At 41.8% G+C, this 12,356-nt stretch overlaps 1 protein-coding gene across 6 annotated transcripts in view; it reads right to left on the bottom strand.

Moving 5' to 3' along the window:
* The window catches only part of ADAMTSL3 (ADAMTS like 3), a 190,456-nt gene extending 186,513 nt beyond the window's left edge, over nucleotides 1–3,943 (bottom strand). Inside the window, exons 1-2 of one of the 6 annotated variants that reach the window (XM_040569593.1) lie at nucleotides 3,722–3,943; nucleotides 1,403–1,497 (exon numbers count right to left, since the gene is read on the bottom strand). In XM_040569593.1, the coding sequence (XP_040425527.1) occupies nucleotides 1,403–1,497; nucleotides 3,722–3,833 (207 nt within the window). In that variant the 5' untranslated portion in view covers nucleotides 3,834–3,943. Of the gene's footprint in view, nucleotides 1–1,402; nucleotides 1,498–2,770; nucleotides 2,980–3,449; nucleotides 3,686–3,721 lie in introns of those variants that run through there. The other 5 variants (XM_040569594.1, XM_040569597.1, XM_040569598.1 and 2 more) reach the window with 5 other exon arrangements.
* Between the last annotated feature and the right edge of the window lie 8,413 nt (nucleotides 3,944–12,356).

The raw sequence follows: 12,356 nt of genomic DNA, 5'->3' as shown, positions 1-12,356 counted from the left end.
CTATTAAGTGAACTTCACATACTACTTTGAGTGCTTTATAGGGCCTGTTATTGCAACATCACTCAACTGCTCGCACACAAAAATACAAGCAGATCAGGCACAGAAAATCAGTAACATTTTTGTTCCTACATGAGAAGCAAGCAAAAAGCTGAAGATTCCACTGCTGTCCTGTCTGCTTGCACATGCAGTGTATGTATGCTGTTTTTCTGCACACTTAATAAAGAATCTAATGCTTTTCACTTTTATGGTGAATCCTTTACTCAGGTAACTTCTGTACTTTCAAGACTGGCAGCAACCATAATATAGATACAAGAGGCGTTGATTGATAAGCAACTGCCAAACATTTCACAGTACACACTGCACTAGTGCTATTAGCAAGTAGCACTGCTTATTCCCACTACCGTAAGCCCCAAAGTCCACCATAAATGAATTACAGCTTACTGAGCTGTCCAGTACTGTCTCTTTATTTCTTCATACTCCTTTTGAATTCTCTTTTGCCTGCTGTATTATCATTTGATTCAAAATTCTTCAGGATGTATGTTTAAATAATGCCCAGCCCATCAGGCTCCAGTTTGAAACCACCATTTCTCAACATCACAGTATGAAAACAGTACAGTTACAATAGTGTCACTGATTTTCTACAAAACCGATACTTTATTTTATAAAAATTACTACAGTACTTCAAATGCCATTTATTTCAAAAATGTTCTCCGGTTTAATTGTCCTTTTCTAAGTAATTTTTGATTTGGGCCTATAGAGGACTGAAGAATCCTTGATACATTCTGTACTGTGGGAACTACCACTATAGAGGATGACAGACTATAACAACATCTCTGCTGCATGCCAGCACACCATATTTCTTGAAATACTCACTTCTTGGAACCGACTAGGCTCATGTGTCAGGCAATAGATCAGTTGGCAGCTATGGCTTTCCTCTATGGTTCCTGTATTCATTGAACGCTTGAAGGAAAGACCTTTTTGGACCTCAGTCTTCCCAGGATACTCGCCGACTACCAAGTGCTTCACATGTTTCTACACAGGTATTTATATAACCCCTGTCACTTACAGTATCTTAACATTTATCAGGTGCTAAATCTGCTGTGGGCAAAGGGCAGCTGTATTGCCTTGAAAGACCCCAGGCATTACACATCTGGCAAGATCTCCCTTTGGTCCCTGTACAGTTGAGTCAGGTACAATATTACTGAGAGAGAAAATATCGATTTCCCATCTGGATGCCTTTGAAATTAAATTCAGTGATAAACCTAAATCCCACTCTCATTGGAAACCTTTCATTTACAATGCAGGTACCTCAGCAGCTTTGCTTAAAAGACAGTAACTGAAAGTTTGTGGCAAGATCATCGGAAACACCAAGCATAACAATAGCAACAAGTTCATTGCCTACCTGTAGATGAGCGTAGATAGCAATGGCAAGCCAAATGACCTCCCAGAAGAGCCCTGTGGCTTTAGGGCTGGCCATCCTCGTGCCTTGAGACTCTGCTGAGAGAGATTGTTTCAAGTTACAAACAAAATCAAGTGGGCTCCGCCAGAATTTCAATGACTAAAGCGAACTGGGCAAAGGGATGGAACCAGCCTTTGGAAGAAGCGCAGTGCAAACACTGGAGCTCTGTGCTGGCCAGTGGAGCCGACTAGGAAAGCATGCCATGAGCACAGCCTGCAGGGTGATGCAGTTCCAGTTAGGCAACAGAAACGGGGAGAGAATGAAGGAAGGTTTGGGAAAGCAAGCAATAGGGGGCAAGTTTGATCATCTCCTGCACGTAGGTCAGTTTATCAAATCAGCAACCCTTCCCACCTTCACCTCTCACTTTCACCCATCCAAAATAGAGAGCCCAGCCCTGGGACCCCATCAACCATTCACACTGCCTTTGGGAGTTCTGATCATAACAGCTCAGAGATTAAAGTGATCAGGGCAGAGGAAAAAAGTCCTTCAGTTTAGTGATCCTCGTCAGTTACAGGGCCAACACTAAATGGCTGGTCACTTTTACTAAAAAACTTCAGTTTAAAATTGCCAGCAGGATAAACCGTTTAATAACACTGCTAATTCTGTTGACTCTTGGTATCAATGCATCTTGTTGCCTCAGCTCTTCGCTACCATAGTGATCTTATAAAGTAGTACAAGTTCTGCACACCCCTAACGCACACATGCACAGGCACACACCAGCAGCCCGCCTGCCCTCCCCTCCTCCTACCCTCCACCCCAATATTTTGGGAGGACACACAGCGCAGGCAAATCTTGCCTTCAAAACCAAAAAAAAACAACTCATTTCTAAAAGATCAAGTGTCCTGAAAGAAAACTAGCTCTCGCACCTGTCAACTAAACGTAATTAAGACTCCTTACATAAGTGTTTAATCCCTTTCCTCTTAAAAAAATAAAAAATAAAAAATAAAAAATAAAAAATAAAAAATAAAAAGAGGAGAGGAACACCCTCTCCCCACCCACCCCCAGCCCTTAGCGCTCCTGGATGCTCCGGTCATTCACAAGTCCCAGGTTGCTGTGCCAGCTAGCAAGGAAGGCTAATCCCCTCGCCAGGCGCTGCCGGGATCCAGCAGCCTCTGTTATCGGCAGGTGCCGTGCCTGGGCTCATCCAGCGGGCGAGCGGTTCCCCTTTCCCCGGGGCGCGGCACGGAGCCCCTCCAGGCCGGTCTGCGTCCCGCAGGGCGTTGCTGCCCGCCCGGGCTGGGGGCAGCTGCCCGGGAGCCTGCAGCTGCTGCTGCCGTGGCCCGGCCCGGCAGCCCCGCTTCTCTCACCCACCTGGTGCGGAGCCCGGCTCGGCTCAGCGGGGCCGGAGGGGAGGCAGGGAGCAGCTCGGGCTCCGCCGGCGCCTCCTTCCCTCCCGCAGGGCACGGAGAGCCTGGCCCGTCACGGCACCGGCGATCCAGCATCCTGCATCACGGAGAGCCCCTCCCTCGCGGCAGGCTCCAGCCCACCGCCGCCCGTTAGCCAAGGTCCTACAGGCTGCTGGCAGCCGGCCGGGACCCCCCCCCCCCCCCCCCCCCCCCTTCCCTCTCCCCGGTCCCCCCCTTCTCAGCCCGGCCCCGGCCGGAGGCTCCCGGGCGCCTCCACCTGCGGTGCGGGGCCATGGCCCTGCCCGGCGCCCCCAGCGCCGCCGCGGCTCCGCGCTCCCCCGCTGCCCCCGGGCAGAGCGAGCGGGCGCCCGGCCAGAGGGGCCCGGCTCCCCGCCGGCTGCCGAGGGCTGGCGGTGCTCCGGAGCCGGCAGCCGAGAGCCCGGGGCCGAGCCGTTCGTCTTCCCCCCGAGGGGCGAAAGCTACCGTGAAGGCAGCCCCCCAAGCCTGCCGCGGAGCGGCTTCCAAAACCGCAAGCATCCCGTGTCTCATCTCCAAGCTGCTCTCGCAGTCCAGCTGCAAATCTGCTCGCACACCGAGGAGGTCTTTAATCACGCTGCCCTCCGCGATATTTTTAGGTTTCCTACTGTAAATCTGACAAGCACGCCTCGTCCGACAGCTCTGCTCGCGGTCTCCCTCTCAGCTGCTCGGCTGTATCTCCGTAAAATCCTCTACCTTTCGCTACGGCTCCCACTGATGTCCCAAGATTTCGCCGAGCCTAAGAGCAACGCACAGAAAAAGGGCTATTATCCCTGCCACCGAAGTTAAAAATACGCTCCAGTGAACTAAACATAACCGATGAAGAGTTTGTTCAAATATGTTGCACTGGAAACTTTTCCAATCTGTTTAGGTTTCTCACCAGCGAGGGAAGGCGCCTCCTTCATCGTTAGGAACAGAGTGCCCTCTGCTGAAACTAGGCTGGGAGGAAAGCAGCCAAAGGGGAGATGCCAAAAGCAGCCAGAGGGATCCATTTCAGCTGCTAGTTACTTTATCAACCACACGGTCCTTGAATTATGACTTCAATTATACCGATGCAATTTCTTATCTTTAAAAAAAGAGAAAGACACCCTGGTGCAGACAGCACATATATCTGACCTGATCACAAACGATTTCGGCAGAATTTAGCCATTAGATCTACCGATGCAGAAAGCCAAGTTTCTCATCTCAAAACTACGGCCAGTAGTACTACAAGAACAAAGACAGAAACATGTTCACAACTACAACATGAAACTGACCCTCAAGACCTGCCATCTAGTTAGGCAGGCACAGTTTGCACAAGCCTTATTCAGAATCGCACTGCATTTGGGATTACTTAGCCCTCAACACGGAGGGAGTCCCTTGGATCCCTGAAACAAAAACTACAGAGTGGGCCATTAATTTGCTTAACAGGTGGGTATTTAAACAAACAAACAAACAAATTTTCATCTAAAGCTGATTTGTCCCCTCCTTTATGCAGTTTCTTTAATTTCTTCACCTCGGCCTCATCCCACACCCCTGTCACTTTACTGTTCTCTCTAAACTTCCAGTGAGCATGAAAGCTTTGGGATTTTGACTCCTTGTGAAGATCTCCATTACCCGTTCTGCTGAGCCAAGCGAATGTCAACTGAAAGTCAGGGGTCCAAGCAAGATGTGTTTGACAACACCACTTCAAAGTTCACAGCACCTGCAGTTCCATAGAAGACTCCTCCAATACGTGTCCTAAACTTAAAGGCCACAAACTTACGGGATCTAGAAGCCTAATTTCCATCCCTAGAAGAGTTTGTCAGGAATCTTGCAAAAACTAATTTACCATTCAAGCTTAAAAGAAATTGCCATCTCTAAGGAGACATTTAAATTCCCTTCTGCCCACTTTGTCTATAATCTGTGCGGATTATAAACTTTTCAAGGAACAATTATTCTCTAGCTTTGTCTTTTTTTTTTTTTTTTTTACACTGTTTGCACAACCTCTTGTCCAGCGTCAAGTTCTTTAGACTTTGCCTTGTTAGCAATTTTACCACACATTCTTCTGATTCCCATTCATGCCATGTTTGGCAGAGTTGGTATAAGATTTTTGAAGAGGAAACTATACTGGTGCTCTTGGCAGTTCATGTAATTCCTACATTTGTCTCCTGTTATTAGTAGTGCTTTATGATTACATATATGCTTTTCTATTGCTGTTCTCCAAAATATGCGTCATTTAAATAACATTAAATGACAGCTCTAAAGCCCTTATTGTTCATAAAATTGTGAAATATGGACATTTGCACTTACTGAACACAATCATGACCTCATCTATCTGTACAGCTAGCAGAGTTTCGTGAAGTTGGTTGGCAATATGACTGCCTTATTCTTTGTTTTATACTGACTTATGGCCATACGTCCTCACTACTGAACACAGCTATGAAATATTTTTGTTATTCATTGATTTATATTCAACAGAGACAACAGAAAATTTCAACTCTCCCTCAACTGCAAACAGAGAAAACAGAGAAAGGAAAACCTGCTGAATATAACCATTGGCAAAATTGAAGAAAATTAAATCTCTGATCTGGTAAACAAAAACTGTTCAATCAGGTGATAACCATCAGATTTCACTTCCTCAGAGAATATTAACAGAAAACCTTCACATCTAGAAAAATGTTTCTCTATTTATCTTTGCCCCGAAACGTAGGTGTGCACCTTCAACAGACTTCACTTAAATATAAATATTATTTCAAAGCAAGTTCAGCTAAGCCAATCTGATGATCATGAAGGCCATTTTTACATCATAACAAGAGTCTATACTACTCAGGGAGAAATATGTTTGGCTAAACTACAAATTTAAAATGCATTGAAACAGTGCAGAACAACATTTGGCTCATAAATCAGGATTAAATCTAATGAATACCAAAGCTGGAAGTATCCTGCTGAGGCCCCATGCAGAAAGTGAATTTGGGTTTGAGGCCTCAAAGTTATCAGTAATAGAGCTGCACCTGATTGACTAATAAAAGGAAAATGTTAAATTTCCTGTAACTAGAGTCATGAGAACCCTGATACAGTATAATCAGTTCTTTGACCCTGTATTGTATTTGTAGAGGGTGCTTGTTTACCATGAAATAACAAGCTCTCTGGGGTATAGAGCAATCATGCACTGTCACAGTTTACAAATATGTTATATCCTATAAAGAGTCAAGCCCCTATTACAATAAAGGTACAAAGTTCAGCTACAGTACTGTCTTTGATTCCTTGGTGTTACAGAACCCCTGCGTTCCATGTTGATCCTTGCCCCAGGCTTTGGGAACAGCTCCATCAGTACAGTAAGTAGAAAAAATTCTTGTGGCTTAAAGAAAGAAAAACTACTTATGTATAGACCTAAACATTATAGAAAGCTACTGTTTTCCTCTCAGCTTGCGTTTAAATGAATCTAACATTAACCAATACAATATACACAAATGGTCACTATTTCAAGTATTTGAATAAATATTTGTCCTTTCTTGTGTTTCAGATTCCTTTTTATCTTTGAGCAAAACAACTTGTGGCTCATCTGCATATTTATGATCCTGTTACAGTAGCAGCAGATGCATTAAATTTCATGACTCTCCAGAACAAACACATCTTGATTCACATTGCATATACTTATACTTTTGTTTTGAGTTCAGTGTTCGTAGCCCTAACAAAAATGTTAGGGCAGACATTTTGAGATCAATTATAATACTTACACAATCATTATGCAATTTAGTAGCATATATTTTCACAGGAATTTAGGTGATTATTGTGGGCATAATTGAAAGATATAAACTTGTATAGATCTGAATACAGGTAAGGCAAAAAGAAAAATTAATTGCAGAAATAAAATATATTTGGTTTACTTACACATCACTGTGTTCATAAACAGATTTTTTTTCCTAGTTTGAAAAAAAAAAAAAAAAAAAAGTTACCCCTCTGAGGACTGTGGATATGCCAGATCTGAATTCCTGAATTTATCTGCCATTTCCTTCTCAGTGACATCAATCTATCTTCAAGGTCTTTGATGGCCCTTATTTTGTGATTAAGAATAAAACATTGAGTGCTCTGTGAAATAGGCAACAGTTAGTGACTAAACTGAGGAGATCTGTTACATTGCAAGTCATGAACAACATCAGACAAAGGTAAGCAGGACAATTGCTTTTCCTCAGTGAACCATTACAGTCAGGATGGTGAGCAAAGTAGGTGACCTGCATCTCAAGATGACTTCTGCCTGTCACTGAGTGTCTAGAGACACACCAACATGAAAATGGAAGAAGAACATAAGCAAAGAGCAGTGAGATGGCATGAGAAAGGACAAGGTTGGAAAATATACATGATACATCACTGGGAGGAATTCTAGTGAAAAAGACAGTGTAGTTATGAATGCAGAAAATGAACAATTAATATAGGGAAATGCAGCAACACCAAAGGAAGGAATAAGAAATGGTAAGAGTTGAAAGAGACTAAGAAAATGGTAGAAAAGAGGCCACCAGAGAATAGCTTCAGAAGATAAGTGACACTTGTTTTTATTATTACCAAACATTAGATGCACAGATTGACACTTTCTCACATGCAGTCTGCGCATCAGATTACAAATGCAGAAACGCTATAACAAAACACATGAAATGGTTGCACACTCCTGTTGGTTTGCGTGGGTGAGAGCAAAACAGCAAATAAAATATGATGCTCGAAAAAGAAAGAGAGATGGTGTATTAACTGAGGATAGAACCCCCAAGTTAAGCTATACTTTAAAGTTGAAAGTAACATGAAGACAGAAAGCAAGTGTGGAATTTATTTCTGATTCTTCTGTTCTTTTCTACTTGTCAACTTTTGCTATTTTGACAATTGCTCTGGTTTCTTAAGTTGCACACTTAGTCTTCATTAAGAAATTATATTGTGAATCACTAACAAAGTGAAATTATCCCTTTTCCTCACCACAGACTGGCTGCAGCCCAAGTGCTCCATATTGAGGCACTCGGTCAAGTACAATAAGAGTGGGATAAGCTATTTGTTCTTAATAAAATGAATTCAACTCAACTCGGTAATGTAGCCTGGAAATAAATGAAGACTTTCTGTTATTATATTGTACTAAAAGAGATGGAAGTGATTTCATTTTCACAAGGGACTCAGATTTGACTTAGCTCTGGTGGATCAGAGGATGTTCCTGGCTCCTGTGGGAGCCAGCAGATGTACTAGTTGTTCTTATTAACATTCAGTGATGACATAATTGAATACAATCTATTTGACAATGAATGAGGATAAAGAAACGTTAGCAAAAATTGATGGATGGAGCGGGGGAAAAAAAGCGGTAAAGCTCTACATTCACAGTTTGGAGCTATATAGTTGCTAGGAAGAAAAAAAAAAAAAGAGCTTATTTCTCTCATTCCTACATATTTTCTTCTTAGCAGGCTCTTTTACTCTATACCATGAGAACATCTCACTCAAACTTTTTCTCAGTCTGCTACTGATACTAGTAGTCCATAGAGCAGAATTATGTTATTGCAGACCCATGCAGTGGCTAAGAATTTTTCCTCATTCTACATAGACATCCATTACAGAAATTAAAGGGCTTTCTGAATAAAAATGGACAAGAGCATATACCTTCAGACAGCGAACCAGATTCTCGTCTTGACTATTCCAATATAAGATGTACATAGTTGCAGCTTCTATGCGTTTGGACATGAACAAACTTGGTCACTGACAACTGGAAACAGACAGCCTAACAAGCTTATCAGGTATCACCTGGAAAACATTGCAACCAGGTCTATTTTCCATAAGTCATGTTTTACTAAAAATATATATATTGTTTACTTCTGCATATGCTAATGCCAAAAATAATTTCATGAACAGTTTGAATGATGTTTCTAGTTCTTTACTGACTGCCAACTGTTGGAAGGCTGTTGTTCCAACACAGGCAAAAAACCCTATAAACTGACAGACTTGTCCTGCTTAATTTAGCTAGGCAAGTAGGTGCATATGCTGAAGTACTGCACAGGAGGCTATCTTGTGTAGATGCATGTTCTGACCATCTGCATACATTATTGCCAATGATACAGAAACATTAATTACCCTTTCACCTTTCTGGTCAGTGATCAGTAATTTTCTCATGGGGACTTCACATCTCCTCTACAACTGTTGGCAATAGCCTCCAAGCATTATCATGCTAACAGGACTCAATTTGACTTCTTCAGCTGCAGGCCTGCGTGAGTCACCAACATCTGTCTGTAAACAAACTGCCTGGCAAAGTTCTTATTCATATGTTTTAATGCATCAGAGTAATACCATTTGAATTAACACTACTATAACATATACAGACTGCTTGAATCGCTACAAAGGCTGAAGGCTGTCCAGTGACACCTTGCTTTGTTTCCAAAAGATGCTTAGGAAGAGACATTCATGATTTAAAGAGAAGAATGATTGCCAGAAAAAGAAAAGCACTGAAAGACTAAAAAGTTTCTGTTGTCCATGCTGACTCCTGTACCTATACCTACATTTTGACATCATGATATTTTTACACTAGTCAGACCTGTCGGCTTACTAAGAGTATTTAACGCTTGAAAAGCACACATGAACTCAGTTTGTATCAAGTCACAGAGAACACCTAAACAGAAATGTTATTTCTGTCAACTGATGTGGCCTTACTAAAGTCTACAGCAGTTTGTTGCACCATTAAGTTGCCATCCCAGGAGTGGGAAAACACATCTGCTTTGGAACAGAGAGAGCCAAGTCAGATAGCAAGGTCAGCAGCCCAGGAACTGCACCCTCCCCCAGGACCCTGTCTTATATTTTGCTCCTAAGCAAAGTGGGCAGGAAGACTAGAGATAATATCCACAATGAACAAAAAGCTCAAACAGATTTAAAATAACAAGTAAAATACAGCTCTAAATCAGAAAGCCAATCCCCAAAATGATAATACCCACAGCCAGGCATAACCATGACAAATCTGAAAGAAGGACCCGCTTCGAGGCCTGATCTTAAACGGAGCTGCTGCACCCATGGCAGAGGTGTGGGTGGCCGCAGCTGAGGCTGGTGAGGGTTGTTAATACATATTAGTGTACTCAGAGCCCTGACAGCATTTTGCAGCCCATACTGACAGATTGCTGACACATGGATAGAACTGGTTAGCAGACATGTAAGGGAAAGGATAACAAAAAGTTTACGTGATGTTTTCTTGGTTTTCACTTTACTACCGTATTATTGTATTTTTTTCCACCTAGTTTTATCAGTTTGAGATCAAAACCTGATTAGGATGCTCAAAATACGTCCACATTTATTTTATTTTATTTTTCTTAATTCTGACATTATGGAAGCTACCAAGACTGTCAAAATTTCCTATATCTACATATTCTTACAAATAGATCATTTGTAGAACAGTTTTACTGTGCTTTAGTCTGAGATATAAGCCTTTTCCTACAATTTTTCCAGATACTTTCAATATCTCTTCATAATCCTAACGTATTCCTGACATCTTTATATTAGAAACAGTAGGAAAATACGGTACAGGCTTATCTCTGTAGAAATTCCCCAGCTACATTTGTAGTCTAAGCAGTACAGACTAAAGTCTTAATCAAAGAAAACTTCAGAAAAAATGTTGGAAAGAAAAGAACCAGTAACTGACTTCCATTTCACACTGCTAAGATGCCTTCTTCTGTTCTTGCATAGGGAGAGTAGGTGAAGAGCAAAATAGATAAAAGTAGCTCAGACTACATTTGAACCATTTCTTTCAGCTGTTTTTGTTTGCACTATTACAAAGCCCTGGCAGGCAAGGAAAATATTCTTAGAATAACAGATTTCTTTCTTTGTTCTGCATCTGTTCCAAAACCATACAATTGTATTTGAACAGCTGGCCAGTCATGCAACCATCAAACGTGACAATGACATACAACCTCAGTGTTCCTTGTAGAGGAATGAAGTTTCAAAGCCTAAGCATACCCTCAGACATATTCATCTTCATCTTAGAGGTACATACTCAGATTTAAATCATACTTTTTTTTTTTTCTTTAAATTGAGCTTTCTACTGACAATGAAAAACAAACAAGTACTCATTACAACAAAATAGGAAAAACTGGAACTGCTTTGCAGAAAAGAATTTCCTGATGCTATTGCTAGGACAAGAACCAGAGGAGCTCAGCCTGGCCATGTGCCATTGCTCTGCTAGATATACTTGTAGCATTGAAAAGGTGTTTTGCTTTTTGTGCAAATGTGTAATGAAGTTCAGAACCAAATCTTGATGAACATACATATCTTCTTCTACCCCTCATTTACTTTGTGTAACTTTGTATCCAGGGATATATATAACCTAAGTCTAAAAGCCCTACCTACAATCTTGGGGCCGACTATGTTCTCCCATGTCATGTGCCTCAGAACCTAAAAAGTGAAGTTAGAATTTATCTCTACAACTTTCATAAAATCCATCTTTTCTTTCAGTGAACTCTAAGATGATGTCAAGGCATCAAAGCTGTATTTTGGAGAGTGCAACTGATATGATTTAGACTGTAAGAGTAGGAGTTCATCTGCCTGTATACAATCAAACTGTAAAGGTCAAAGAGAAGCAGAGGGCATAAGAGGAACATTCATGTAACAGCCTGAGACCATGAATCAACCACTGCAGACTGAAAGTACAGCTTACTTCCCAACAATACCACAGTTGTAGGAGAACAGCTCACACTCAGACTGGCTTAGTGACCGGTGCTTCACTAGCAGCCACTCTGGAAGTAAGCAGCAACAGAATATGAGATGCTTCCACTGTGATCCTGCAGCATCTAATGACTTTTGGCACCTCTGGGACTCGGCAGCAACTTAGAAGTGTCACTTTGCATAGCTAGGTAGCCATCTAAACATAACACAGAAAATAGGCCTAGGACATAGAAGGGGAAAAGAAAAATAAATAAATAAATAAAATTTAAACGTTATCAAAATGCTTCTTGACTGCTTAGATGGTGTATGTTTGGGCAAAGGCTGTTCCTCTGGGCAGGAAATAGGAAATAGCATCAACCTAAGCTAAACTCTTAAGGAAAGTTTCTTGTAACTGCTGCAACAAACACTATAATTTACAGTTATATGAATGTTCAGAGATTCTAATGCTCATATTCATGAAGCACTTGTTCTCTGAAATGTAAGTGAAAATGAAAATGATAAATTTATTAGCTATTGAACAAAAATGGCAAGTATCACATGACAGGTGCTGAAAAATCTTTCTTAATGTACAACGACTTTTTTTTAAATGTAATTAGCATATATTTTTGCAGGCTGCTTCTCATGTTTGCCTTGATGACATTCCTCTCCCTCCTTTTCACACGCTACTTCAGCTTTCATATGAAACCCTGTAGCACTGGGATGCCTGACAGCCACCGCAGCTGAAACTAAAAGCTAAAATCGCCCACAAGCAAACAAGCGGAGGGTACTAGCTTGTTTCCATCAGCTGAGCATACTGCAAAAACCAGACAGAACAGGCAGAGTGCAGATAGGGCGGCGTACCGGCGTGCGAGCTTCACTGCAGCTGTGATGCATCTGCCTCGATCTGGGATTTT

This window comes from Cygnus olor, chromosome 11 (assembly GCF_009769625.2).
Source record: "Cygnus olor isolate bCygOlo1 chromosome 11, bCygOlo1.pri.v2, whole genome shotgun sequence".
In the NCBI taxonomy this organism is placed as follows: Eukaryota; Metazoa; Chordata; class Aves; order Anseriformes; family Anatidae; genus Cygnus; species Cygnus olor.
This window is presented reverse-complemented; position numbering and strand designations above follow the sequence as displayed.